The sequence below is a fragment of the Lycium barbarum genome, chromosome 4 (assembly GCF_019175385.1).
Source record: "Lycium barbarum isolate Lr01 chromosome 4, ASM1917538v2, whole genome shotgun sequence".
Taxonomy (NCBI): domain Eukaryota; kingdom Viridiplantae; phylum Streptophyta; class Magnoliopsida; order Solanales; family Solanaceae; genus Lycium; species Lycium barbarum.
The window spans coordinates 134,813,349-134,840,690 of NC_083340.1; the positions used below are offsets into that span (position 1 = coordinate 134,813,349).

A 27,342-nucleotide genomic window follows, 5' to 3' on the forward strand; every position below is an offset into this window, starting at 1 on the left:
AAAAAGTTATGTGCAACTTAGAAGCTTGGGTATGTGACAAAAGTATAAAAAAATGGGCATGAAATTATTTTGCACTCGAAGTGAGTTAACTAATTTAACTAGCTAAGTATGTACGCCTAATCAATTAATTATGAAAGTATATTATAAAGCCTAAATATTGAGGCAAATCACCCTATTTATTCACTTAAGTGTGCTAAGCTATTGAATTAAAACTCTAGCAAAACATGATAACTATAGGAATATTAGCTACAAAAATAATAACTGCCTAATATTAATTTGTCTAAAACACATAAAATTTAAATCACCTAAGCATATCATAAATAAATACCACTAACCTACATCCTAAAAAGTAAAGTTTCACTATATTTTATGCTTGCATAACTTAAGAATGTAAAAAAAAAATATAAACAAAGAATTTAAGAAGATATTTGAACTTCTTTTGAGTGTCATCTTCAAAAAATAACTTCAGATACCTGCATGAAACTTAATAAAAAATATTAGTAAGAGAATAAATAATTATCGGATGAATTAAAAAATAATGAATAAACTTAAAATAAAAATCCGTCTTTGTACATGGAAGGCCTTGGAAATCGACAGAAATTTCTTCATCGGCCAAGTATAGAAAACAAAGTTTTATTAATTAAGATAAAAAATTTTAGTAGGCTAAGTAGCCATTTTGTCACATAAGAGCAAAAGAAATGAAAACAGTAAAAAAAAAAAGGAAAAAAAAAAACATGAAAACAGTAGGTCCAACCTATCAGTGTCATCTAAAGATGATTTTATAACGTGAAAAAATATGTAGACTAAGTATGCAACTCCAGGCCAAAGAAACGACGTAATGATTTTTTATTTTTTTTAAAAAAGAAGCCTAAACAAAGAAAAGTCCAAGATCAACAGTAAGGAATCAAAACAATACATCAGCTATAGAGAAGGACCAAACCAATTCACAAAATACCACATGAATATACATGCACAAAATGTAAGGAAATCAGTAAGAGGCACTGCAGAGAAGATAAACATAACAGGCAACCAATAGCAACAACAACCAGTAAGATGGAGCGGCTCCGCCAACACAGAGGTCACCGGAAAACTCTCACAAACAGTCCAACAATGGTAGTAGCGGAATGGAGCAGTAACGCTAAACACAAAATAGTTATAAACCTGCAAATATATACAGATAATATTAATGCAGAAGCAACAGGGGGCAAGAAGCAGCAAAATGGAGGGAGTTCGTCGTCGTCGTCGTGGTGTTTCGTCAGAGATGGGTTTCGTGGAGGAAGGTAGTGTCGCTGCTGGCTGCTCCGATTCACCGGAGCAGTGATGAAGAAGTAGCAGTGAAACATTAGTCAACAAATTGTAGTGTCAATGGAAAAGTAAAGGCATCATAGGGGATCTGTACAAGTGGGTTAGGGAAAACACTACTTAGCAAATAAATTCAAAATACAGCAACAAGAAGGTAGTCAAACAAATAGGAAAATACAACAGCCATGGTAGACGTCGGATAACACCTAGTCGTCGGAGCACAACGACTCCGACCAGATCTGAACTGGAAAAACAAATGCACACATCCACACAAAAAAAAATTGTGAGATGAGGAAGGGAAGTAGCAGCGAATGGTGGTGTCGTTTGGTTGCTGGTTGTTTCGCGGTGGTTAGTGGCGGAGTTATTGTTCGCTGCTCCGGTTCATCGGAGTTCGGAGCTCCTCGCCGGAGCAGTAACGAGGAAAAAAAAAGGGCTGTTGTGTGGTGATTTCTGGTAGAAAGCAAAGGGACAGTGGTGGTGAGAAGTCCACCGGAGCTCGGAGCTCCGGTGTGAAGAGTGGGCGGCGGCTATGGAAAGAGGAGGGAGATGGGAAATGTTTTATTAGGTTTTGTTTTTTTTAGAAGAGAGAGGGGAGAGAAAAATGGTTTGAGAGAGAGAGAAAAAATCTGTGTTGTCCTTTGCTGTGTAGGTGTGTGTTTGTGTCCATAAAATTAAACCCCTCCCCTTATTTTATAACATAAAGTCCAAAAAAAAAAATGTGGAGCCATACCCCCTTGTCCCCTTATTTCTTTTAACTAATCAAAACCTAACACATTACCTCGAAATGTTCACTTTTTAAAAAATAAAAATAAATGATGAGACCATGATTTGATTGAATTTTGCTCTGCGTTTAAAAATTAATTGCTTCGATTTCTCTGCACCGTCGGGCTGCACTAAAATATAATTAATTAATACATGTATAAATAATAACGTAAGTATAAAATATAAATATTAATGTGCAAGATATGAAAATGTATTGCTATAAAATTAAGAAACAATTATTAATTTCACGAAAATGGTAATATTACGCTATACCTGTGCAAAATAATGACTCTTGAAAAAATGACAATAAATTAATAAAATTCCCAAAATAAGGAAAATCATCAATAAATTATAAAAAATGTAAAAATGTGTAAAAATGTATTTCGTGCTCTTTAACGAATCAGGGCCCCCAAAACGTTAATTTTAAGCACGTCGAGCCAAAATTAGGTGTCAACAACTTGTCCCTCTTCGACCGGAGACGATGAAAGAGTTTTCGGACGAAGACGTTGACATTTAGCCTATTTTGGCTCGACAAAGAATTGCTAAAAGGATATGTACGGAGACAGAGGCCAGACGTTGGTAGAGTTTTGACAATTCTCTCAGTCCGTCGGCAAGGTTGCGATAAAAGAAAAAAATGATAAAAAGGGAAGGATTGTATACTTGATGGGGAAAGAATGATTCTCGTCCCGATGTGACCGAACTCTGCATAGAGCTTCCTACATATCTCGTCAATCACGAGAATCAGGTCAATGTAGTTCGAAAGGTGATAACTAATGGATGTTGTGGCAAATTTTGATCGTCCAATCAAAATTTTGCCCCAGTGTTGTTAGAATGGTCCTAGCAAGTGTAGGATGAAGAACGGTCGTGCTCAAATTTGAGCTACCTACATATCCCTGGGATGGGATTCAGACCGACTGTAGTTCGGGATGTCATGCTATGTAACGCCTTTGCTTCGGCGAAGAATGCAGGTGCAGAAGATGATGCCTTTGCTTTGGCGTAGAATGCAGGTGCAGAGCAATGCGTCTGCGAGCATACGCAGAGCATTTGAAAATAATAATAAAACAAGGCAGATGCGGTGCGATGTCTTATGCAGAAATTTTCAAAGGGCGGTGCGCGGCCCGTGCAACATATAAAAGGCGGTGCTCAGCCTTATGCAGAAATTACAAGAGGGCGGTGCGCAGCCCATGCAAAAATTACAAAAGGACGGTGCACGGCCCATGCAACATATGAAAGGCGGTGCTCAGCCTTATGCAGAAATTACAAAAGGGCGGTGCGCAGCCCATGCAAAAATTACAAAAGGGCGGTGCACAGCCCATGCAACATATGAAAGGCGGTGCTCAGCCTTATGCAGAAAATTGAAAGGACGGTGCGCAGCCCAGGCAACATATGAAAGGCGGTGCTCAACCTTATGCAAAAATTACAAAGGGCGGTACGCAGCCCCTGCAACATATGAAAGGCGGCGCTTGGCCTTATGCAAAAAATTTAAATGGGCGGTGCGCAGCCCATGCAACATGAAAGGCGGTGCTGAGCCTTATGCAGAAATTACAAAGGGCGGTGCATGGCCCATGTAATATATGAAAGCGACGCAAAGGGCGGTGCGCAGCCCATGCATCAATGAAAGGCGGTGCTCAGCCTTATGGAAAAATTACAAAGGGCGGTGCATGGCCCATGTAATATATGAAAGCGACGCAAAGGGCGGTGCGCAGCCCATGCATCAATGAAAGGCCGTGCTCAGCCTTATGCAGAAATTACAAAGGGCGGTGCATGGCCCATGTAATATATGAAAGCGACACAAAGGGCGATGCGCAGCCCATGCATCAATGAAAGGCGGTGCTCAGCCTTATGCAGAAATTACAAAGGGCGGTGCATGGCCCATGTAACATATGAAAGCGAGGCGAAGGGCGGTGCGCAGCCCGTGCATCGTATGAAAGGCGGTGCTCAGCCTTATGTAGAAATTACAAAGGGCGGTGCATGGCCCATGTAACATATGAAAGCGATGCGAAGGGCGGTGCGCAGCCCGTGCATCGTATGAAAGGCGGTGCTCAGCCTTATGCAGAAATTACAAAGGGCGGTACATGGCTCATGTAATATATGAAAGCGATGCAAAGGGCGGTGCGCAGCCCATGCATCATATGAAAGGCGGTGCACAGCCTTATGCAGAAATTACAAAGGGCGGTGCATGGCCCATGTAACATATGAAAGCGATGCAAAGGGCGGTGCGCAGCCCATGCATCATATGAAAGGCGGTGCTCAGCCTTATGCAGAAATTACAAAGGGCGGTGCATGGCCCATGTAACACATGAAAGACGGTGAGCAACCTTATGCAGAAATTTAAATGGGTGGTACGCAGCCCATGCAACATGAAAGGCGGTGCTCAGCCTTATGCAGAAATAACAAAGGGCGGTGCATGACCCATGTAACATATGAAAGGCGGTGCTCAGCCTTATGCAGAAATTTAAATGGGCGGTGCGCAGCCCATGCAACATGAAAGGCGGTGCTCAGCCTTATGCAGAAATTACAAAGGGCGGTGCATGGCCCATGTAACATATGAAAGCGATGCAAAGGGCGGTGCGCAGCCCATGCATCATATGAAAGGCGGTGCTCAGCCCTATGCAAAAATTACAAAGGGCGGTGCATGGCCCATGTAACATATGAAAGCGATGCAAAGGGCGGTGCGCAGCCCATGCATCATATGAAAGGCGGTGCTCAGCCTTATGCAGAAATTACAAAGGGCGGTGCATGGCCCATGTGACATATGAAAGCGATGCAAAGGGCGGTGCGCAGCCCATGCATCATATGAAAGGCGGTGCTCAGCCTTATGCAGAAATTACAAAGGGCGGTGCATGGCCCATGTAACAGATGAAAGGCGGTGCTCAGCCTTATGCAGAAATTACAAAGGGCGGTGCATGGCCCATGTAACATATGAGAGCGATGCAAAGGGCGGTGCGCAGCCCATGCATCATATGAAAGGCGGTGCTCAGCCTTATGCAAAAATTACAAAGGGCGGTGCATGGCCCATGTAACATATGAAAGCGATGCAAAGGGCGGTGCGCAGCCCATGCATCATATGAAAGGCGGTTCTCAGCCTTATGCAGAAATTACAAAGGGCGGTGCATGGCACATGTAACATATGAAAGCGATGCAAAGGGCGGTGCGCATCCCATGCATCATATGAAAGGCGGTGCTCAGCCTTATGCAGAAATTACAAAGGGCGGTGCATGACCCATGTAACATATGAAAGGCGGTGCTCAGCCTTATGCAGAAATTACAAAGGGCGATGCATGACCCATGTAACATATGAAAGCGATGCAAAGGGTGGTGCGCAGCCCATGCATCATATGAAAGGCGGTGCTCAGCCTTATGCAGAAATTACAAAGGGCGGTGCATGGCCCATGTAACATATGAAAGCGATGCAAAGGGCGGTGCGCAACCCATGCATCATATGAAAGGCGGTGCTCAGCCTTATGCAGAAATTAGAAAGGGCGGTGCATGGCCCATGTAACAGATGAAAGGCGGTGCTCAGCCTTATGCAGAAATTACAAAGGGCGGTGCATGGCCCATGTAACATATGAAAGCGATGCAAAGGGCGGTGCGCGGCCCGTGCATCGTATGAAAGGCGGCGCTACCCTTATGCAGAAATTACAAAGGGCGGTGCATGGCCCATGTAACATATGAAAGCGATGCGAAGGGCGGTGCGCAGCCCGTGCATCATATGAAAGGCGGTGCTCAGCCTTATGCAGAAATTACAAAGGGCGGTGCATGGCCCATGTAACATATGAAAGCGATGCGAAGGGCGGTGCGCAACCCGTGCATCGTATGAAAGGCGGTGCACAGCCTTATGCAGAAATTTAAAAGGGCGGTGCATGGCCCAGGCAGTAATAAAAGCCGGTGAGCAATGCAGGTGCAATGCAATGCGGCTACGAGCATACGCAGAGGCATTTGAAAATAATAAAGCAATGCTGGTGTGGAGGGTAACGCCTTTGCTTCGGCACGAATGAAGGGCAGAAGGTAAGGTCCTTGGGCCATGAAATGGTGCCTTTAGGTGATAAGAATGATGCCTTTAGACTATGACGCCCTCGATGTCCTGTTGTGGGGCTGGACGAGCCAATGCAGTGTCCTACTGTGGGGCCGGATGAGCCCGTGCCTTTTCTCTCAAAATGTGCCATTGGTGGAATTTTTGAGGGCCCCCTCAAAAATTCTGTCCCAGTTTAAACAAACAAAAATTCGCATACTTCCAGCGGAAAGTGATGTGCACTTGGTTTTTTTTTTTTTTTTTTTTTTTTTAAGCTACTAAAAAATGTTCTCCCAATTTCATGCTTCAGCGGAGAAATACGAGGATCTTTCATGGTAAGACCAGATGTCGATACCTCGTAGAGTTAGTAACAACACAACAACATTGAACTATATTTACTGTGCAACGATAAAAAACAAAATTAAGAAGAAAAAAAAAAAAAAAAAAAAATAACAAAATCACGAAAGCAAAATCCAGCAAAATTTTTTTTTTTTAATAATAACAATGATTGATATAACATGCCCGACTTCTGTTGGTACCAACAATTAGTATTGTGCATAAGAATTCACCATTATTTATCGTCCAACAAACCAAGATCGACTTATTGGTAATTCCTATAGCTTCAAGTGGTACCTCAGACATACCTAAAGATCGACAAGATTGGTTCATTTTGCTTCAAACAAGGATTATGAACTATACCTATCCTCATGTTTCAAGTGCCCTCACCAGAAAGAAAGTTCCTTTTCACACATATTCAGTATTTTTGAACTTTGAGACATCTAGAGAAGTACACTCAAACTCAGAAAGATGTTCAATGCTTGCAATTGTAATACCATAAGCTTGGCCGTCATGTAAGTATCCTCTAATGAGAGAAACCTTAGCATAGAATCACGTAGGGCTTGTTATGGTGTTGTAACGTAGGCTTGGGAAAAAGGTAGGATATTATTTGGGTAAGGATTGACTAATTCTTCCCTAAGCGTTGCACTATGTCTGTGCTCAGTATTTGTGTGCTCTGACACTTTGTTTTATTGTCCCTTTCTTTTGTACTTGTGCGACCTTTTTTGCAAGTTAAAGCCCTTTTTTCGTTTTTTTTTTTTTTTTTTTTTTTTTTTTAGGGTTGCATGCCCGAGACTCTGTGGGAATTAAGAGAATTGACCTGGGTTGTATGCCTGAGTGTGAAAATAAAAAGAAATAACTGGTTGTATGTTTGAGATCCCGAATGACTGAGTTTTTTTTTTTTTTTTTTTTTTTGTGTGGGCTCCTTCTTGCTTTGGAGGTCGTTCTTAGCCTTTGTTTTTCTGGGACGGTCGAATCCCTTTTTTTTTTTTTTTTTAAGCTTCAGCTCAAATCTCTATCCGCAGTTGCACGTTTTTTAGTACACTTAGGGAGGTTGGGCCAAGAGAGAGATAGTGCATGTAAGCACTCAGAAATGATATAGGCTTATGATGTGGTGGTAAAAGAAAAGGCTTTAGGCTCAAAGGGGGAATGCTAGGGATAATGTCATTGGTAGGCTAGAAAGGCTCAAACGGGTCAAAGAAGGCCTACGATCCTTTTCTATGCTGAGTGTTACTCATAATTTCGCCTCAACAGACATTCAAGCCAAGTTCTAGATCACAATGCAATGCAATTGAACGCTATCTAAAGCTCACCACACAATGCACATGAAACAATGAGGTTGGTTTTGTTCTTGTCTTACAAGCATGCAAGAGAATTTTTCGAGTGTCACTTAAAGTGTGAATGAGAGGTACCAAAAGAATCTATAGTTTATCACGAAGTCAGTCTTCTCCATCATATTGATTGTTACTTGTTTCTTTCCTATGCACATTCCTAACTGTGTTGGTACCAACCAAGTCAAAGATATGAATCTAAAAAATATTTTTGTATTTTTTGAATAAGGGTACCGAACCCAAAAAGGGTTGCCTACGTATCTCATCTTTGATGAGAATCAGGTGCGCGTAGTTCGTTCAGATAGGATAGAAAGAAAAACAAAATTTGTGATTTTTAAAAATAAAGAATTTTTTTTTTTGATTTTTTTTTTTTAATAATGAATAATGAATACCGAACCCAAAAGGGCTGCCTACGTATCTCATCTTTGATGAGAATCAGGTGCGCGTAGTTCGTGCAGAGAGGATAGAAAGAAATAAAATATTTTTGTGATTTTTCAAAATAAAGGATTTTTTTTTTGATTTTTTGAATAATGAATACCGAACCCAAAAGGGTTGCCTACGTATCTCATCAAAGAAGAGAATCAAGTGTGCGTAGTTCTTGCAGAGAGGATAGAAAGAAATAAAATATTTTTGTGATTTTTCAAAATAAAGGATTTTTTTTTTGATTTTTTGAATAATGAATACCGAACCCAAAAGGGTTGCCTACGTATCTCATCAAAGAAGAGAATCAGGTGTGCGTAGTTCTTGCTGATAGGGTATAAAATGCATGATTGATTTTTTTTTTTTAAATTTTTTTACAAAATGCAGGGTTCAACACGAGTCAACTAAAAATAATTAGATAAAGTGCTAAGGCAGTGCAAAGCAAATAACACAATATTTATTTAAAAAGAAAACATGTAACAAATAAAGAGTATGTGAAAAATGAAAAGAATGTTCGAAATAAAGGATAAAATTCAACCTAGCTAAAACAACTGCAAAATGGAATGTACAGTAACCTAGAAATTCTAAGAGTTGGTTTTCCTATGACACAAGGCTCCCCCAAGCGGACAACTTGGGAGTGGAAAGTCCGTGGCCGTCGACTGCACCGCCGATCGACTAAATCCACAAGATCGATCGAACTAAAAGGGTAATTTAGTAGTGCACGGCCGCGAACCGCGAAACCGCTTTAAGTGTGTGAATTTGTGTGAATTTTCCAGGAGTGGAAGAAATATGAACGGAATGCCATTTTATATAAACCGATAACACATATGAATATTAATACAAAACCACAAAACGATAGTAGTTAAAGAGAAACAGCAAAAGCAAGATGCATAATTTACAATAAATAAATAAAAATGAGTATGGTAAATAAAACTTGTTAGTAAAAAACAAAGGCAATAATACAGTGTATGAAATTAAAAGCAGATATGTACGCAAACAAATAAAGGAACAAGGGGAAGGATATACATAATGAATAAATACAGGCACGTAAAATAAACAAAAACTCAAATAAAGATAACATACCTCGAATAACAAAACTGAGTCCATATGGTTAGAACCCTTAATCCCCAGTAGAGTCGCCATGTTGTTGCACCTCATTTTAACCGAAGGCTAAACAAAGCACAACTTATGGAGCTCTGAAATAATTAATTATGTATAGAGTCGCCACCTAGAATTTAAGGTATACTAGGGTACCTATAAATTATTAATATATGCAGCTTAACATGATCTACGAAAAATAAGTGAGATTCTAGGTAAGGGTTCAAATTATTCCGAAGGGAAGGTGTTAGGCATCCTTCAAAATCCACAAATGTGGTTCCCGGCTGGACCAATTTAACTATACGAGGGATGTGTAAAAAGGCTTTATTATTTACAAAAAATTAATAGAATTTAGACTAAAGAATAATATGAATATTCACATAAATAATCATGCGTATTTTATACATATGTGTTATAATAATTATTAAAAAAAAGTTATGTGCAACTTAGAAGCTTGGGTATGTGACAAAAGTATAAAAAAATGGGCATGAAATTATTTTGCACTCGAAGTGAGTTAACTAATTTAACTAGCTAAGTATGTACGCCTAATCAATTAATTATGAAAGTATATTATAAAGCCTAAATATTGAGGCAAATCACCCTATTTATTCACTTAAGTGTGCTAAGCTATTGAATTAAAACTCTAGCAAAACATGATAACTATAGGAATATTAGCTACAAAAATAATAACTGCCTAATATTAATTTGTCTAAAACACATAAAATTTAAATCACCTAAGCATATCATCATAAATAAATACCACTAACCTACACCCTAAAAAGTAAAGTTTCACTATATTTTATGCTTGCATAACTTAAGAATGTAAAAAAAAAATATAAACAAAGAATTTAAGAAGATATTTGAACTTCTTTTGAGTGTCATCTTCAAAAAATAACTTCAGATACCTGCATGAAACTTAATAAAAAATATTAGTAAGAGAATAAATAATTATCGGATGAATTAAAAAATAATGAATAAACTTAAAATAAAAATCCGTCTTTGTACATGGAAGGCCTTGGAAATCGACAGAAATTTCTTCATCGGCCAAGTATAGAAAACAAAGTTTTATTAATTAAGATAAAAAATTTTAGTAGGCTAAGTAGCCATTTTGTCACATAAGAGCAAAAGAAATGAAAACAGTAAAAAAAAAAAGGAAAAAAAAAACATGAAAACAGTAGGTCCAACCTATCAGTGTCATCTAAAGATGATTTTATAACGTGAAAAAATATGTAGACTAAGTATGCAACTCCAGGCCAAAGAAACGACGTAATGATTTTTTATTTTTTTAAAAAAAGAAGCCTAAACAAAGAAAAGTCCAAGATCAACAGTAAGGAATCAAAACAATACATCAGCTATAGAGAAGGACCAAACCAATTCACAAAATACCACATGAATATACATGCACAAAATGTAAGGAAATCAGTAAGAGGCACTGCAGAGAAGATAAACATAACAGGCAACCAATAGCAACAACAACCAGTAAGATGGAGCGGCTCCGCCAACACAGAGGTCACCGGAAAACTCTCACAAACAGTCCAACAATGGTAGTAGCGGAATGGAGCAGTAACGCTAAACACAAAATAGTTATAAACCTGCAAATATATACAGATAATATTAATGCAGAAGCAACAGGGGGCAAGAAGCAGCAAAATGGAGGGAGTTCGTCGTCGTCGTCGTGGTGTTTCGTCAGAGATGGGTTTCGTGGAGGAAGGTAGTGTCGCTGCTGGCTGCTCCGATTCACCGGAGCAGTGATGAAGAAGTAGCAGTGAAACATTAGTCAACAAATTGTAGTGTCAATGGAAAAGTAAAGGCATCATAGGGGATATGTACAAGTGGGTTAGGGAAAACACTACTTAGCAAATAAATTCAAAATACAGCAACAAGAAGGTAGTCAAACAAATAGGAAAATACAACAGCCATGGTAGACGTCGGATAACACCTAGTCGTCGGAGCACAACGACTCCGACCAGATCTGAACTGGAAAAACAAATGCACACATCCACACAAAAAAAAATTGTGAGATGAGGAAGGGAAGTAGCAGCGAATGGTGGTGTCGTTTGGTTGCTGGTTGTTTCGCGGTGGTTAGTGGCGGAGTTATTGTTCGCTGCTCCGGTTCATCGGAGTTCGGAGCTCCTCGCCGGAGCAGTAACGAGGAAAAAAAAAGGGCTGTTGTGTGGTGATTTCTGGTAGAAAGCAAAGGGACAGTGGTGGTGAGAAGTCCACCGGAGCTCGGAGCTCCGGTGTGAAGAGTGGGCGGCGGCTATGGAAAGAGGAGGGAGATGGGAAATGTTTTATTAGGTTTTGTTTTTTTTAGAAGAGAGAGGGGAGAGAAAAATGGTTTGAGAGAGAGAGAAAAAATCTGTGTTGTCCTTTGCTGTGTAGGTGTGTGTTTGTGTCCATAAAATTAAACCCCTCCCCTTATTTTATAACATAAAGTCCAAAAAAAAAAATGTGGAGCCATACCCCCTTGTCCCCTTATTTCTTTTAATTAATCAAAACCTAACACATTACCTCGAAATGTTCACTTTTTAAAAAATAAAAATAAATGATGAGACCATGATTTGATTGAATTTTGCTCTGCGTTTAAAAATTAATTGCTTCGATTTCTCTGCACCGTCGGGCTGCACTAAAATATAATTAATTAATACATGTATAAATAATAACGTAAGTATAAAATATAAATATTAATGTGCAAGATATGAAAATGTATTGCTATAAAATTAAGAAACAATTATTAATTTCACGAAAATGGTAATATTACGCTATACCTGTGCAAAATAATGACTCTTGAAAAAATGACAATAAATTAATAAAATTCCCAAAATAAGGAAAATCATCAATAAATTATAAAAAATGTAAAAATGTGTAAAAATGTATTTCGTGCTCTTTAACGAATCAGGGCCCCCCAAAACGTTAATTTTAAGCACGTCGAGCCAAAATTAGGTGTCAACAGGGGGAATTGGAGTTTAACCCACAAAATTTTAACTTGCCCAGCTCCGCCCGCATAACAAAGTGTTCAATTTTATTTTTTAATCATTTGTTATATTTGTTGCTATGTATATCACTTCACAACCCACTATAATTCAATTCTAATTCTCTATTTAATGTTCGACTTGTTTTTAATTACTAAACCACCAAAATCTTATAGTATTAGATATGAAACATAATATTAACATTTAATAAAACTAACTTAACTGATTCTAAAATTACCTTAAAGTGCAGCAAAGATAGATGTTAAGAATTAAATTTACAGTGTGTTGACAAATTCCTCTCACAATGTGGTATAATCAAATTTGAATGTGAAACTTGAATGCACAATTGCTATATGTAAGCCTTAAATTAGTACCGAAATCGCTTGAAAAACCTACACATTCACTAATTACTATGCTAACCGGTCATTAGCAATAAATAATTATTCACTGGGTAAATTTCATAAATGGTCATATAATTATGGGTTTTTCAACCAAAGGCACATACTATATTATTTTAAAAAAAAATCACAAAATAATCACTCTACTAACACAATAGTCACTGTTCCGATTAGTGATATTTTTTGCTCTAGATTTTGGCCGTTTTAAATTTATAAATACAGACCCATTTAAAAGAAAACCGACTCGACCTGAACCAATTTTCAAAAGTTTAGTTGATTTATATTGAAAGTGTTACATTTTGTTGGACAGTGAAAAATTGAACTTCTACATTCAAGTGATAGTAGAGTGTGTAACACATTTACTAACATCTAAACTATTTTAAAATGAAACTAGATCTACAATATTTTGTTTGCAAGGGCTGAACATGTCTATTCACTTTAATTAGCCAGTCTTTAAGGTTTGTAGTTTGAAAATAACTTTTAAAAACATTCTTATTAGATAGAGCAATATATATAAAATGTATTCTATGTACCATCAATTTAGTTATAATTAAAAAATAGAGTTTAAAAATTAAAAACATATGATGGAATTAAGTCTTTGAGATGGAAAGAATCAGACCTTTTTCTCATTGTCATGACCGAAAGTTGTTCATCGATGTGAAAAAGAAAGTTAGTAAGAATGTGAGGGAAAATTAATATTTTGATTCTAGATTTTTTTCTTTTAAATTCTTTAATATCTTATATGTATACCGACAGGTTGATATCCATTTCAATTAACTAACTGTTTAGATGCAAATATAAGAACCATTGTTGTATATATTGGATTTTTTAAAAGCAAAACTAATAAAATATTTTTATTAAATTAATTAAAAAATATATTATAAATTTTTGTATTAACAATTATAGATAAAAAAAAATCGTTACAAAGAAATCAAAATTAGAAAGACATATGTTATATCGTAAATCACCAAATTTTAATTCCGAAATGAAAATATAAAGTAATACATTTTATAAATGTAAAGAAACAATAATCAGAGACTGCAAAGGAGAGTAAAATAAGTAAAGTATTGAAAAAGAAGGAAAACGGAGATACAAGTCACTCCCTCCCTTCACTTTTACTTGACCACGTTAACATATTAATAAAAAGAAATTTTTCTTCTTCTTATTTTACCCTTCACGTTAATTACTCATTTTCAAATCATTTTCTGAGGCTATTGAGACTATACACCAATAAATATGGATATTATGATAAAATATATACTTCATTTATTAATTCTTAAAAAACGTGAAAGTCAAAAGTAGACAAGTTATGTGTAGGAGAATTAAAATTGAAGTGCATACGTGTATACATGAGAAGAGAATAAATACTCAGTACTATGACATATATCCAAGTGAGATAAAAAAGTAGTTGGTTAAAGTGTATAATTTATATAACTTTTGGTACAAATTTGCATTGCTATTGTTCGTCCTCTCTTCGCGTTTAAAGTATTGACAAAGAAGAAAAATGGGGATAAAAGTCACTCCCTCCGTTTACTTTTACTTGTCCATGTTAACATATCAAGAAAAAGAAATTTTTGTTCTTATTATTAATTTTACCCTTCACATTAATTACTCATTTTCGAAGGCTATTGAGACTTACACCAATAAATATGAATATTATGGTAAAATATATACTCCCTCTGTCCCATATTACTTGTCACTTTCCCTTTTACACGCCCCTTAAGAAATCATAAATAAAAAGATATATTTTACTATCTTAACCCTATCTCTCTCTCTCCAATAAATTCATTCTAATCAAAATTTACTATTTTCAAGAACATTTATTACTAAGGGTAAGATGGGAAAGATTTAATTAATTTTATCTTGGTTTTGTAAATGAACAAGTAATTTGGACATATATTTTTAGTAATGTGGCCAAGTAATATGGGACAGAGAGGACAAGACGGGAAAGATTTAATTAATTTTATCTTGGTTTTGTAAGTGAACAAGTAATTTGGACATATATTTTTAGTAATGTCGAGTACTTCATTTATGAAAAGTAAAAGTGCACGGAAGAAATAAATATGTGTCGGAGAATTAAAATTGAAGTGCATACGTGTATACATGAGGAGAGAATAAATATTCAGTACTATGACATATGTCCACTTGAGATAAAAAAAAAAGTAGTTTAGTAATGTGGCCAAGTAATATGGGACGGAGGGAGTACTTCATTTATTAATTCTTAAAGAACTTGAAAAGTCAAAAGTCAACGAGTATAAGTGCACGGAGGAAATAAATGTGTCAGTGAATTAAATTTGAAGTGCATACATGTATACATGAGAAGAGATAAATATTCAGTACTATGACATATGTCCACGTGGGATAAAAAAGTAGTTGGTTAAAATGTACAATTTATACAGCTTGTGGTACAAATTTTTATTACTGTGTTAGTCCTCTATTCACACTTATATATATTAGAAAAATAGATAGAAATATTTCTATTATATTCTATTCTATATTATTATATATATTATATAAATAGATGGGTACAACAAGGAATGCTCTATGTACAATTTGTTAATGCTATGTTGGTCCTCCTTTGACACTTATATATAAAAACACGTGTCCATTCATCATTAATGAAATTGACAAAATTTATAGTACAATCTAACGTGTCCTTCACCAGTGAAATAGGGTACAACATGGAATGCTCTATGTACAATTTGTTAATGCTGTGTTGGTCCTCCTTTGACACTTATATATAATTTAATATAATAATATAGAATAGAATATAATAGAAATAGATGAGTGCAACATGGAATGCTCTATGTACAATTTGTTAATGCTATGTTGGTCCTCCTTTGACACTTATATATATTAGAAATATATATAATAGAATATAATAGAAATAGATGGGTACAACATGGAATGCTCTAATGTACAATTTGTTAATGCTATGTTGGTCCTCCTTTGGCTATAGAATATAATATAACAGAAATAGATGGATACATCATGGAATGCTCTATGTACAATTTGTTAATGCTATGTTGGTCCTCCTTTGACACTTATATATAATAGAAATGTATTCGCACGGCTTAAACATTAACGTGTGTCATGCAAAGGACAATCTCTCTCTCTTTTTTTTTTTTTTTTTTTTGGCCTGCAGCTCCTTGCTGGGAATAAAAGTATAAAACTCTAAGAAACTAAAAAAGTGCAAATAATTAACAACTTTTTCAAGAACGTCATTTATACAAATACGTAACTGAGTTGGAGCCTTCAAGAACACTTACAACCAGATAAGTAACTAGGTATTAAATTAACTATGAATTGCTATTTCTTAAACTAGATCCAAATAATATGGAACAATAGAGGGAATCCACGTGTCACCTCTTATGAAGTTCCTAACAGTAAATTTCGATGCAACCTTTGGATCACTAGTAGCATTTGCCCACTACGTCCAATAGTATTTGCACCTGCTCCTCGGATCCGGCTCCCCTCCAGTAGGGGATCCGTCCAGTTACTGCAGTGCTATCCTAAATAAGTTACACGTGTCCTTATAATTATTTTATGGACCAGATTCCTTTTTTTGCTAACTCAATCACTAATACAGAGTATTAACTACAGTTACCAATAATTCTCTCTCCTCTCTTCCTTTACCTTTAGCTGCTACCAAGATAGACATCCCAAGCTCCCAAATTTATCCAGAAAACAGAGCAGGTAGATGCAATATTTAATTGTGTAAATCAAATAATTGGAACAAATAGAGAGAATCTCAGAGGAAAAATGTTGAATCGGAGTGAGTAGTCTCAATTGAAGAATATAATTATGAATACAATAAGAGAAAAAGAAAACCCAAGAAAAAAATTATGATTTCATGAGAAACCCCAAATTCTGCATCCAAGTGCATCAACCATTTTTTTCTTCTTTTCAATTTTCGTGCCTTCTCTGGGTCCTCTATTTGGCTTTTATAGTTCTAAGAAACTCCAAGTTGAATTTTTTGTACCGAAGAAGACAACAAAGCTCTGTCGGATCTCCATTTCTGCCAAAACTAAGCTTTAGAGTAGTTGAATACACTCTCCTTACTAAGATTTTTAAAATGTTTTAAACCCAAGTGCATCTTTTAGATTTGTTCTCCTCTTCTTATAGAGAGATTTGGGATGAACTGTATTGTCTTTTTTTGTGAAAATAGTGATTAAGAAAAGGAGTGATATTGTGTGAGCAGTCTGCATCGTCTTGTTATTTTACTTTTCAAAGAGATTGCATAGCTAAGGAAAAGGTTTTACTTGCGCTGAGAAGGAAAGATGGAAGTTAGAGATATATGTAACCATAGTTAATATCTGGGTTAGCGAAATGAATCTGGTCCATTGAACAATTAAAAGGACACGTGTAACTTATTTAGGGTAGCACTGCAGCAACCGGACAGATCCCCTATTGGAGGGGAGCTGGATCCTTGCTCCTCTATTCATGTACTCCAAATAAAATGGGCCATTAGGGTTTTATTAAAAAACTCAATCCATCCTTTTGGATTGATTTTAAGGTCAATGTCACTTTGCATGACCACTGTTCTCGAGAAGTTGCCCCACGGACGTCCTAGATACGTCGTGACATTTTTACCCAATTCTGGAGTTGCTTTAAGGCTTAATACCCAGATGGACCCTTAAACTTGGCATGTTTTGTAAGATAGGCATATAAACTTACAAGGTGACCAGATAGACACTTAAACTTACTCAAAGTGTATTTTTCAAGTTTTCCAGTTATTTTGAAAACAAAAACTATATTTTTCAAACACTCACAATTTTCATGGCCAAACAAGGCCTAAATATATCACAAAATATATTTTTTTTTAAAATGCAAAAATAAGGCAATCGCATATACATGAGACTATAAATGTGCACTTAAACCAATAAATACTCGCTAATCGCAATTTTGCAGCTTTCAATTAACTCGGTTTTTTTTTTTACACTTGAATAATTAAAAAACAATAACTTTAACCAATAAAAATCCTTAAAAAAAGAAATTTCAAATTAAGAAATTTCTAAGTTCAGTATTTCAAGTGTAAAAGAAATTTCAAATTAAGAAAACTGTAAAGCCGAGAAGAAAATCCTTAAAAAAAAGAAATTTCTTAATTTGAAATTTCTTTTTTTAAGGATTTTTATTGGTTAAAGTTATTATTTTTTAATTATTCAAGTGTAAAAAAAACCGAGTTAATTGAAAGCTGCAAAATTGCGATTAGCGAGTATTTATTGGTTTAAGTGCACATTTATAGTCTCATGTATATGTGATTGCCTTATTTTTGCATTTTAAAAAAAAATATTTTGTGATATATTTAGGGCTTGTTTGGCCATGAAAATTGTGAGTGTTTGAAAAATATAGTTTTTGTTTTCAAAATAATTGGAAAACTTAAAAAATACACTTTGAGTAAGTTTAAGTGTCTATCTGGTCACCTTGTAAGTTTATATGCCTATCTTACAAAACATGCCAAGTTTAAGGGTCCATCTAGGTATTAAGCCTTGCTTTAATTGTGCAATTTTGCAGCACTATTCCAGTTGAGTCATCCTCGTTTTCTCGTTGTTGTACTGTGATTACATTATACTGTCCAGGAACTGGCGCGCGCACTTCAATGATGCAATTTTGGAACACTGCAGTTGCATCGACACAGATAAAGTCTACAGTGCCGAAAAATTGACTATCTCTGTAAAATTGTATGCCAAATTGTGTATACAGTGTGTCTTGATAACCCTCAAAACGACACCGATAGGAGCTAATGTAATCAGCGTATCCTCTTAACGCTACAGCTTGTTGGTTCTCTGGTCCAGCTTCATTCCAAAAAGTGATGTCTAGGGCTGTGAAGCCTTGCCCATTGACACCTTAAAATCGAAAATTAATTATAGTATAATTAGGTATATATTCTGAAGTTGAAATACATAAAAAAAACATAGATTTAATTACCAACGGTTGCGGTGTAGTATGTCTGGAAGCGACCACCAAAGCTTTTATTCCCTGATATGATTGTATTGTCCATCCCCTCACCAAGGAGAACAATGGTTGGTCTTCCAACTTTCAACTTGAATATATTCATGGTAAATTCCTTGTTTTATTTTAATGTAGTAAGGTTTTACACTATGGTTTGAAGCTGCACAACATGCATCTCAACCCCTTAAACCCACCTTCATTAATTATAATCGAAAGCCTACGAAAGAGAGAGCTTGGATCACAAAGCTCCATTGTATTTATTGAAGATTTTGATTTGTGCTTGTGAGTGATAATATTATGATCTTCACAAGTCACAACCTCTTCTTTTGTTAACTTAATTCCTCTTCTCCATTATCTTTAGTTTCAGGTGCTTAATGAAGTATAACAAATGAGTAGCTTATTGTTTTATATTTCTAGGTTTAAGTTGTTATACTAATATTTTTCATATGTGATGTTGTATTTTCCTTTTTATGCTCCGCAATAATTATTATACTATCATCTCTCTTTTTTCTTGTTTTGTTTCTTTTTTACCTTTTCATCTTTTAATATTCATGTGTTTGAGTCGAAGCAAGATTCATATGACTTCTGACTGCATTGTGTTGATCATGATGGAATTAATATTTCACGCATAATAGTTATTTTTACGATGTAAATATTTTTAGTATATGCATATATTTATATATGTTAGAGTATGCATTTGTCTTTAAATTAAAGTACTATAAGTGTCATTAAAGTAGCATCAAGTTAGCAATACGTAATTACAATTAAGGTAGCTAATGAAATCTTTCAGATTATTAGTTTTTTCCTAGTCACCAACAGATTCTTAATGGAAACATTGCAGCAAAGTTACTGCAAATAAAATCTATTATACTGTTGATTGCTTTTGTCGCTTGGTTAATTACCATCTTAACGAGTACTGGGGAAAGCCAACTACTATGTGCAATAGTTGCACAAGATGAATTTGGCGATTTCACCACTATAATGGGTGCAATCTCTGCCTATGGCCAGGGGCGATTTTAGGCCCTATTTTTGGAGCACGTGAACACATGGTCTCGCTGTAAAATTAGATATTTTATGTATATATTTTCTAAAATTAGTATAATACTACCTACAGGAACACATACTACAAAAGACCAAATGGTGCACTTGGTTGAAAGTTGGAGTTATTTACCTAAGGGACCGTGGATCAATTCCCGCTTAATATATTTTTTCTTCTTTTTTTTAGTGGTGAACCCATGGTCTAGAAATCCTAAATTTGCCTCTGCCTATGGCTTCACTGTTTCTATATAATATTCCCACATCTCTTTCTTTCTTTTTATAAGCATCACAAATACTTGCTGCATGTGATTAGCATTTTGCTGGATTGATCATCAGTCAGTTCCTTTCTCCTTTTTAGTTTATTTCATTGAGAAAATTATTACTACCATTCTTTATAATTTTACTGCATTGAACTTCTATAGCAAGTGTTCAATGCACAATATGAGTTGTCACTTTTTTAAAAACAATCTGCTTCTTTTTAGCTTTCATCAGTTTTTAAATTTTTTACACTACTGAACATCTTTTCATATACAATGTAAATGGACATGGAAACAACTAATAATTAGAGAATACGTGGATAAACACTGAATTCTTGGAATATTTAAATGTATATAACTGTTTATTTATTGTGATTATTGATGTTAAGCCATATAAAGTCATTTTAACCTCTATATATAATGAAGCAACAAAAGGTGTAGCAACAAAGATTCCTTCCTCCATTTTTAGAGCTACCGTCAATAAACATTACCTCTTACATGTTTTTTAAACATTCTATGATTGCCCTTGGTTAATAATCATCTTAACGAGTACTGGAGAAAGCCAACAACTACGTACGTCCAATAGTTGCACAAGATGGTCTGGCGATTTCACCACTATAACGGGTGCAATCTCTGCATCTTCAAATCATAGGGTAGAACCTTACTATATAAAAATAAAAAGGTAATACTATGAATATTTTCAAATTGAAAAATCGAAGACCAACATTGTTTTCCTTGGTGAGGGGATTGACAATACAATAATATCATAAAAGAAAAGCTTCGGTGATGGCATCACGACATGCATCTATGCTTTTCATTTACTTACTTCGACTTCAGAATATATATTTGATTTAGATTTTGTTACTCTTATTATTCTCGACTTTCGCTTTTAAGGTGTCAGTGGGCAAGGCTTCACGGTCCTAGATATCACTTTTTGGAATGAAGTTGGACTAGTGAAGAAACAAGCTGTAACATTAAGAGCAGAAGCTGATTACATTAGCTTCTACTTCCATTTCGAAGGCTATCAAGATACCCGCACACAAAAATTAGCTATCAATTTTACAGAGATTGTCAAATTTTCGACACAATAGACTTTATATGTGGAAATGCAGTTGCAATGTTTTAAAATTGCATCATTAAAGTGCGCGCTCTAATTTTTGGACAATACAATGCAATCAAAGCACAACAAAGAGAAAAAGAGGATGACTCAATTGAAATTGTGCTGGAAAATTACACCATAAAAGCAATTCCAGAATTGGAGAAAATGGGTAAAAATATTACAATGTATCTAGGACGTCCATGGCATCCGTGGGGCAACTTCTCAAGAACAGTGTCATGCAAAGTGACATAGACCAGTTAATACATCCAAACAGATGGATTCAGTTTACCAAAAAAAAAATCCTAATTCACCAATTTTATCTGGACAGCTTAGTGGAATTGATGGTGTAAAATCAAATCTTAACAAAAGATTTTAAGTAGATTCAATAAAACTAGCTTATGCGTGTGTCGCACGTGCATGCGTGCATCAAACGCGTAACTCGTGCATCACACGTGCATCAGTGCATCATATGTGCATCTCGTTTGTCACACATGATGCATCCATCCCGTGTCGTCCGTGCATCCTGTGTGTCACATGTGCATCTTGTGTCAATTAGTAAAAATATTTTAAAAATCACATATATATTTTTAAAACATGTGTGTGTGGTGTATAATTTTTTTTTTTTAAAAAAGTACTAGCTCAAGATGATGAAGGATGATTCTATTTCAGCGATTTGGTAATTAACCTCAAACTGATTTCACATTGTTTAAAATTATGAAGATAGAACAATTATAAGCAAGAGTAGATCGGCTTATATATTAGATAGACTTACTCATGATTAAATGCATAGGGAAAAAAAAATTAGTAGTGCATCGTGCCTGCATTCCGTGTGTTACATCTGTATCTTGTGCCAATTAGTTAAACTTCTTTAAAAAAATCACATATATGTTGTTAAAACATGTGTGTGAGGTATATAACAAATCAAGGAAAAAACTAGACAAGCTCAAAATGATGAAGGATGATTCTATTTCAGCAAGTATTATACGAGATATACATGTATGAAAGACAACTTATACAGTTATACACATTCTGAAGGACAAATCCTCATGTATATCATGCTTAAATTTGGTTAAACAACTGATATACATTCAGTTATACAATTTGGTTAAACAACTGATATACATTGAGTTATACAATTTTTATAATAGATATACACGTTGATATACAAGTATGAAAGACAACTTGTTCAGCCATACACATTCTGAAGGATAAATTAGCTCATGTATATCATACTTAAATTCTGTTAAATAACTGATATACAGCCAGTTACAAAAATGAAAAAATCAACGATTGTGTTGGAAAAATCCTTCAAACCCGGTACCAATTGAGCCCTAAGAATTGTAGACAACAAAATGGGGAAAGGTTGAATTCGCTATAAATATTCAATACGAAAATGGAGATATTGTGGAGAGAAAATTGGTAATAGAAGTAAGAGAAAATGGGATAATAATAATAATCTATAAAGCGCAAGAATTTTTTAATAGGAGAAAGAACTATTAATTTACCTATTTTATCGATTGGCTATACAATGCCAAATACTTAAAAGGTAATTTTTGCACGCTTTGTCCTTCAAATGGATTTGTCTTTAATTTTTGTCCTTCAAAATCGAACATAAGCCTTGCGGGGCATAATTTCTTCTAGGACGCGGGCATAACTTGTGGATATTATGATGCGTAACTTATGCGCCTCTAAGCATAAGTTCGATTTTGAAGGACAAAAATTTAAGACCAGTCTATTTGAAGAACAAAAATTAAAGACCAGCACAAAATGGGAACAAAAGTACAAATGACAATCATATGCCAAAACATAAAGGGAAAAACTACATATATATATATATATATATATATATACATGTTAAGGAGAAATATTTACGAAACGTGACGATAGTTTTCCTTATTTGCAAAACATAACGATATATTACGAAACATGACGGATTTTCATATATTTTTCGTTTTTTAATTTTTTTTTTCCAGAAAATATATTTATTTTTTTAAAAATATTAAAATTTAAAAAAAAAAAAAATTAAAAATAATTTTTATATTTTAAAAAAATTGGTTTTTATTTTTTTGCTGAAAGGCTTAAAAAATTACCTCAAATTTTTGTGTATGAAAGCTGTATGAAAAACGTATGAAATGTGTATGTATGAGCGAAATTTTTAATATAATTTTCATACACAAAATTGTGAGCGAAAACTTTAAGCCTTGAATATTGTATGAAAGTTGTTAAAATATTCTTGTAGTTGTATTAATTTTCCAGAAACCTAATATGAACATTATATACGAAAAATATGAATGAAATGCTAAGTCTTAAGCGAGATATACACATTTTATACATTCTCGTGCATAGAATTTTGAGTGTAATGTTTAAGCCTTGATCGAGATATACATACTTCATACATAAAATTTGAGCGAACTTTTTAAGCTTTAAGTAAGGTATACACATTTCATACACAAAAATTTGAGCGATTATTTTAAGTCTTGAATGTTGTATCAAAGTTGTATACAATGTTGTTGTAGTTGTACTAATTTTACAGAAATCTAAAATGAACTTTATACACAAAAATGTGAGCGAAATTTTAAGACTTGAGCGAGATACAAATTTCATACTGTTTTCATATACACAATTTTGAGCGGATTTTTAAAGCCTTGAATGAGATATACACATTTCATACATTTTTCATGCCGTTTTCATACACTAAATTTTGAGCGAACTTTTTAAGCCTTGAGCGAGATATACACATTTAATACAACTTTCATACATAAAATTTTGAGCCAAAAAAAAAATATAAAAAAATTTAAATTTTTTTTTTTTAAAATAAAAATATAATTTTTTATTTTTATTTTTAAAAAGCATGTTTTGTATAGGGTTTGTAATGTTATGTTTTATAAATATAAAACTATCGTCATGTTTCGTAAATATTTCTCCTTAAGATGTATATATACGTAGTTGTCCCAAACATAACCAGAAACGTTGGGCTATGTTCTGCCATGTATTGCCATGCTTAAATTCACAAGAGAGGGGGTTATTTAATTAACCAAAAGCTTTAACCCAAGAAATCATGATATTTATTAATCCGATTCATTCATTAATTGGTTCTAAGGCAACTTACATGAACAACTACCTTTTATAAGCTCCTAACAATATATAGCTATAAGTTTGCAATTTATAAACCGTAGCTACCTTTTATATGGTTTCGGCTGTATTTCCGTTAAAATACAACGAAATACATGTATCATAAAAATAGAGTGGAGTAAATTTTTTAAATACACGAAGGAGTTTCGGCTGTATTTCCGTGTTTTAAATACAACAAAATACATGTATCATAAAAACAGAGTGGAGTAAATCCTTTAAATACACGAAGGAGTTGTGTATTTCATTGTATTTATATACTGATAATCCTTTTGTTTTGGCCATATTTAAATGTATTCGAGTTCAGATCAGTAAAGTCACCGCCTGACGTCGCATCAGTCGAATGTATTTGAATGTATTTACACTAAAAAAATGACGAAAATGAAGAATACAGTCAAATCTGGCGAAAATACAAAATACACTGTATTTTAAAAGGAAGAATACAATAACACCGGTTAGATCTCTGATAAAATACAGAAATACAAGCGAATACAAAAAAATACACTCTATTAAAATAAATACAAGCGAAAATACAAAAATACCACTATGTTTACACCAAAAAAAAGATGAATACATTCAAATTTTTTAAAAAAAATACACTGTATTCAGGTGTATTTGATTATTCGCATACAATCAGATCTAGATCTGAAATACAAAAAAGGAGAAGAAGCCATGGATTTCGGCATCTCCGTCAGATCCAGATCCGATTGTGGTGAAGACGATGGGGTGCGTCGGCATTGATGGAGATAGTGTGAGAGAGAGGGGGAGGACAACAGTGAGGTCGTGGAGCGGGGGTTCGCGATGGGGGGATGACGTGGAGGAAGGGTGGTGAAGAGAGAGTTGTGTTGAGACATTTGCAAACACATTTGGAAACGTTGATTTCACGGAGTGTTAAATGGGAGAAGATTTGGTGAAGGGTATCTTGAGGGAGGAGATTAAATGGGGAAGAATCCATTGATGGATTGATGACTTTTGGGTTGAAGTTGATGGTGTTTGTGGAGTATATGATTTTGATGATGTTTTTTGGGGTTTGTGATGGGTTGTGAAGGAGGTACTAGTACATATCAATACTAGTATATACAGTAAGGAGAAATAAGTCATAACATCTAATGTATTTGGTATAGTTATGATAGGTAAATTGAAAAATCATTATAGGAAAAGTAATTAAATTAAAAGGTAGTTATTATTCATAAATAACTCTTAGAATTAGTTATGACATGTTATTATTCCTAAAAGATTATGATACGTTAAATATCTTGCAGTTGCAAAGAGTTTAAAAATCAAATAAAGAAGCTACAGACTATAGCTTGAAACTGAAACATAGTTATTACGTAAATTCACTCAGCTTGAAACTGAAACATAGTTATTACGTAAATTCACTCTTTTAATTAGTTGTCGATTATGTAAGTTTCGACATACATCTTCTTATGGACATTCTGATTGTCCTTTAACCTCACAACTCTACAAACCACGTTGCACCTAAATGTTCCAGAAAATAACGTATAACTTTTCAATTGAAGAGGCCACAGAACATATAGCATTGTGCAATAAATATGCATCAAATAAAAAAAGACCAAAAACAAAAAGAAAACCAAGTAAATGAAAACAAAACAAAAAAAAAAACTTTCAGGATTTCAGGAGTTGTCTTCCCACAGCATACTTTCCCCTGGCTTGGAATCAATTGGATTATACTGACCTGTAAAAACCAAATAAAAGCAAACATTCAGGTTTACCCTCAATAACATAATTTTATACACATATATAATTAAGTGTCATCACGACATATTTAATATCACACATTATGAAAGTCTTTCTTTCTTTTCTTTTTAAGCACAGTACATAAAATAAGGGGCATTTAAAATAGTTGGCCGCTTGGGTGTAAAATAATATAACACTATTCATGTATAAAGTATGTATATTCTATGTATATTACATAGAATCAAACGGGACATACAATAAAGGGCATTTAAAATATTTGGCCGCTTGGCTATAAGAAAATATAACACTATTTATGTATAAAGTATGTATATTCTATGTATAAAGTATGTATATTCTATGTATATTACATATTATATACAAAAAATAGAATTTATTTGGTTGTTATTTTGGTGAACGGCTATACATATATGTAATAATTCCTAAAATAAAACGAGGAAGTAAAGTCAATTATAGAAAACTACCTAAAAAACATATTAAGAGTACACTGATCATAGTATAAAAATCTTTAACACTATATAGGTCCATATAAGTTGTTTAATATTTTATTTTTTAAAAGAAGAGAGGATATATTAAGCCGTTAAGGTGCTAGGAATATCTACCTGCAAGAAAATATTGTTGGTTGAATTCATTATAGGCCTGTTGTTGAGGCACAATAACTATAGAACCATTACTACTTTCAGTCCTTAATTTTTCAATATTCTGGACATGATGTAAAGGATTAATAATCTTATTGTTATAAGACGACCCAGATTCCACTGTTGAATTATCATGATTTATATATAATGACGACGAATTATCGTTCCTCTTAGTATTAATATTCCATCCATTAATCAACCCTTGTGTTGTTGCTTCATACACCATGCCATTATTATTAATATTGTTATTACTTCCTTGGCTATGAACTTGTAGAATTTGTTGATATTGGCTTTTGTACAACTTGAGTTCCTCATGAACCCTTTTGTACTCTCCATACGGGCCTAAAACCGGGTCTTTTTGCCTGCAAAACGCTTCCCATATGAGCGATTCAACAGCCCTTCTCCGAACATCTTCCTTTAGATTTTTCACTATTTTTACGATGTTACTGACCCCAAACACCTTATGTACCGCCTTGAATTCTCGAATGTTTTCAGCTGGGAAATAAGGAGCTAATACGCACTTTTCTGTGCACTTCTTCCTTTGATGTTTGCATGATGCGCATGCAGCTGTTCCACTAGGCTTTTGCATCTTTATACTGAGCGAATTCAATACAAAAGAGAGTAATTATATTTTTTTTTGTTACTATGATTTATTATATAAACCAATGGAAAGAGGATATGCTGGAAAGTAATACAAAAGGGTTTTGAAGAGTACTTATATACGTAAATTGTTGTAAGGTGCAAGAAGAAAATGTACCTATAGTCAAGAGCACGAAAAGATGGCCATAATAAAAGAATAGAATAAAAAGGACAATAGGTTGATATATAGGGTTGTATATTGGTAAATCACATGGATAGTGAGTGCCCACCAAGTTAATTATT

General features: G+C 34.6%; 2 protein-coding genes across 2 annotated transcripts; both read right to left on the reverse strand.

Annotated features, from left to right (window-relative positions):
- Positions 1-18,106: 18,106 nt before the first annotated feature.
- LOC132637831 (probable pectinesterase/pectinesterase inhibitor 12) lies at positions 18,107-18,689 on the reverse strand. Its single transcript, XM_060354860.1, has 2 exons — positions 18,560-18,689; positions 18,107-18,477 (listed from the first exon to the last, which is right to left on the reverse strand). Exons 1-2 carry the CDS (start codon positions 18,687-18,689, stop codon positions 18,107-18,109), a joined length of 501 nt encoding a protein of 166 aa, XP_060210843.1.
- Positions 18,690-25,740: 7,051 nt separating this feature from the next.
- LOC132637832 (LOB domain-containing protein 2) lies at positions 25,741-27,049 on the reverse strand. The gene is made up of 2 exons (XM_060354861.1): positions 26,425-27,049; positions 25,741-25,802 (listed from the first exon to the last, which is right to left on the reverse strand). The coding sequence occupies exons 1-2, from the start codon at positions 27,047-27,049 to the stop codon at positions 25,741-25,743; spliced, it is 687 nt and encodes a 228-aa protein (XP_060210844.1).
- Between the last annotated feature and the right edge of the window lie 293 nt (positions 27,050-27,342).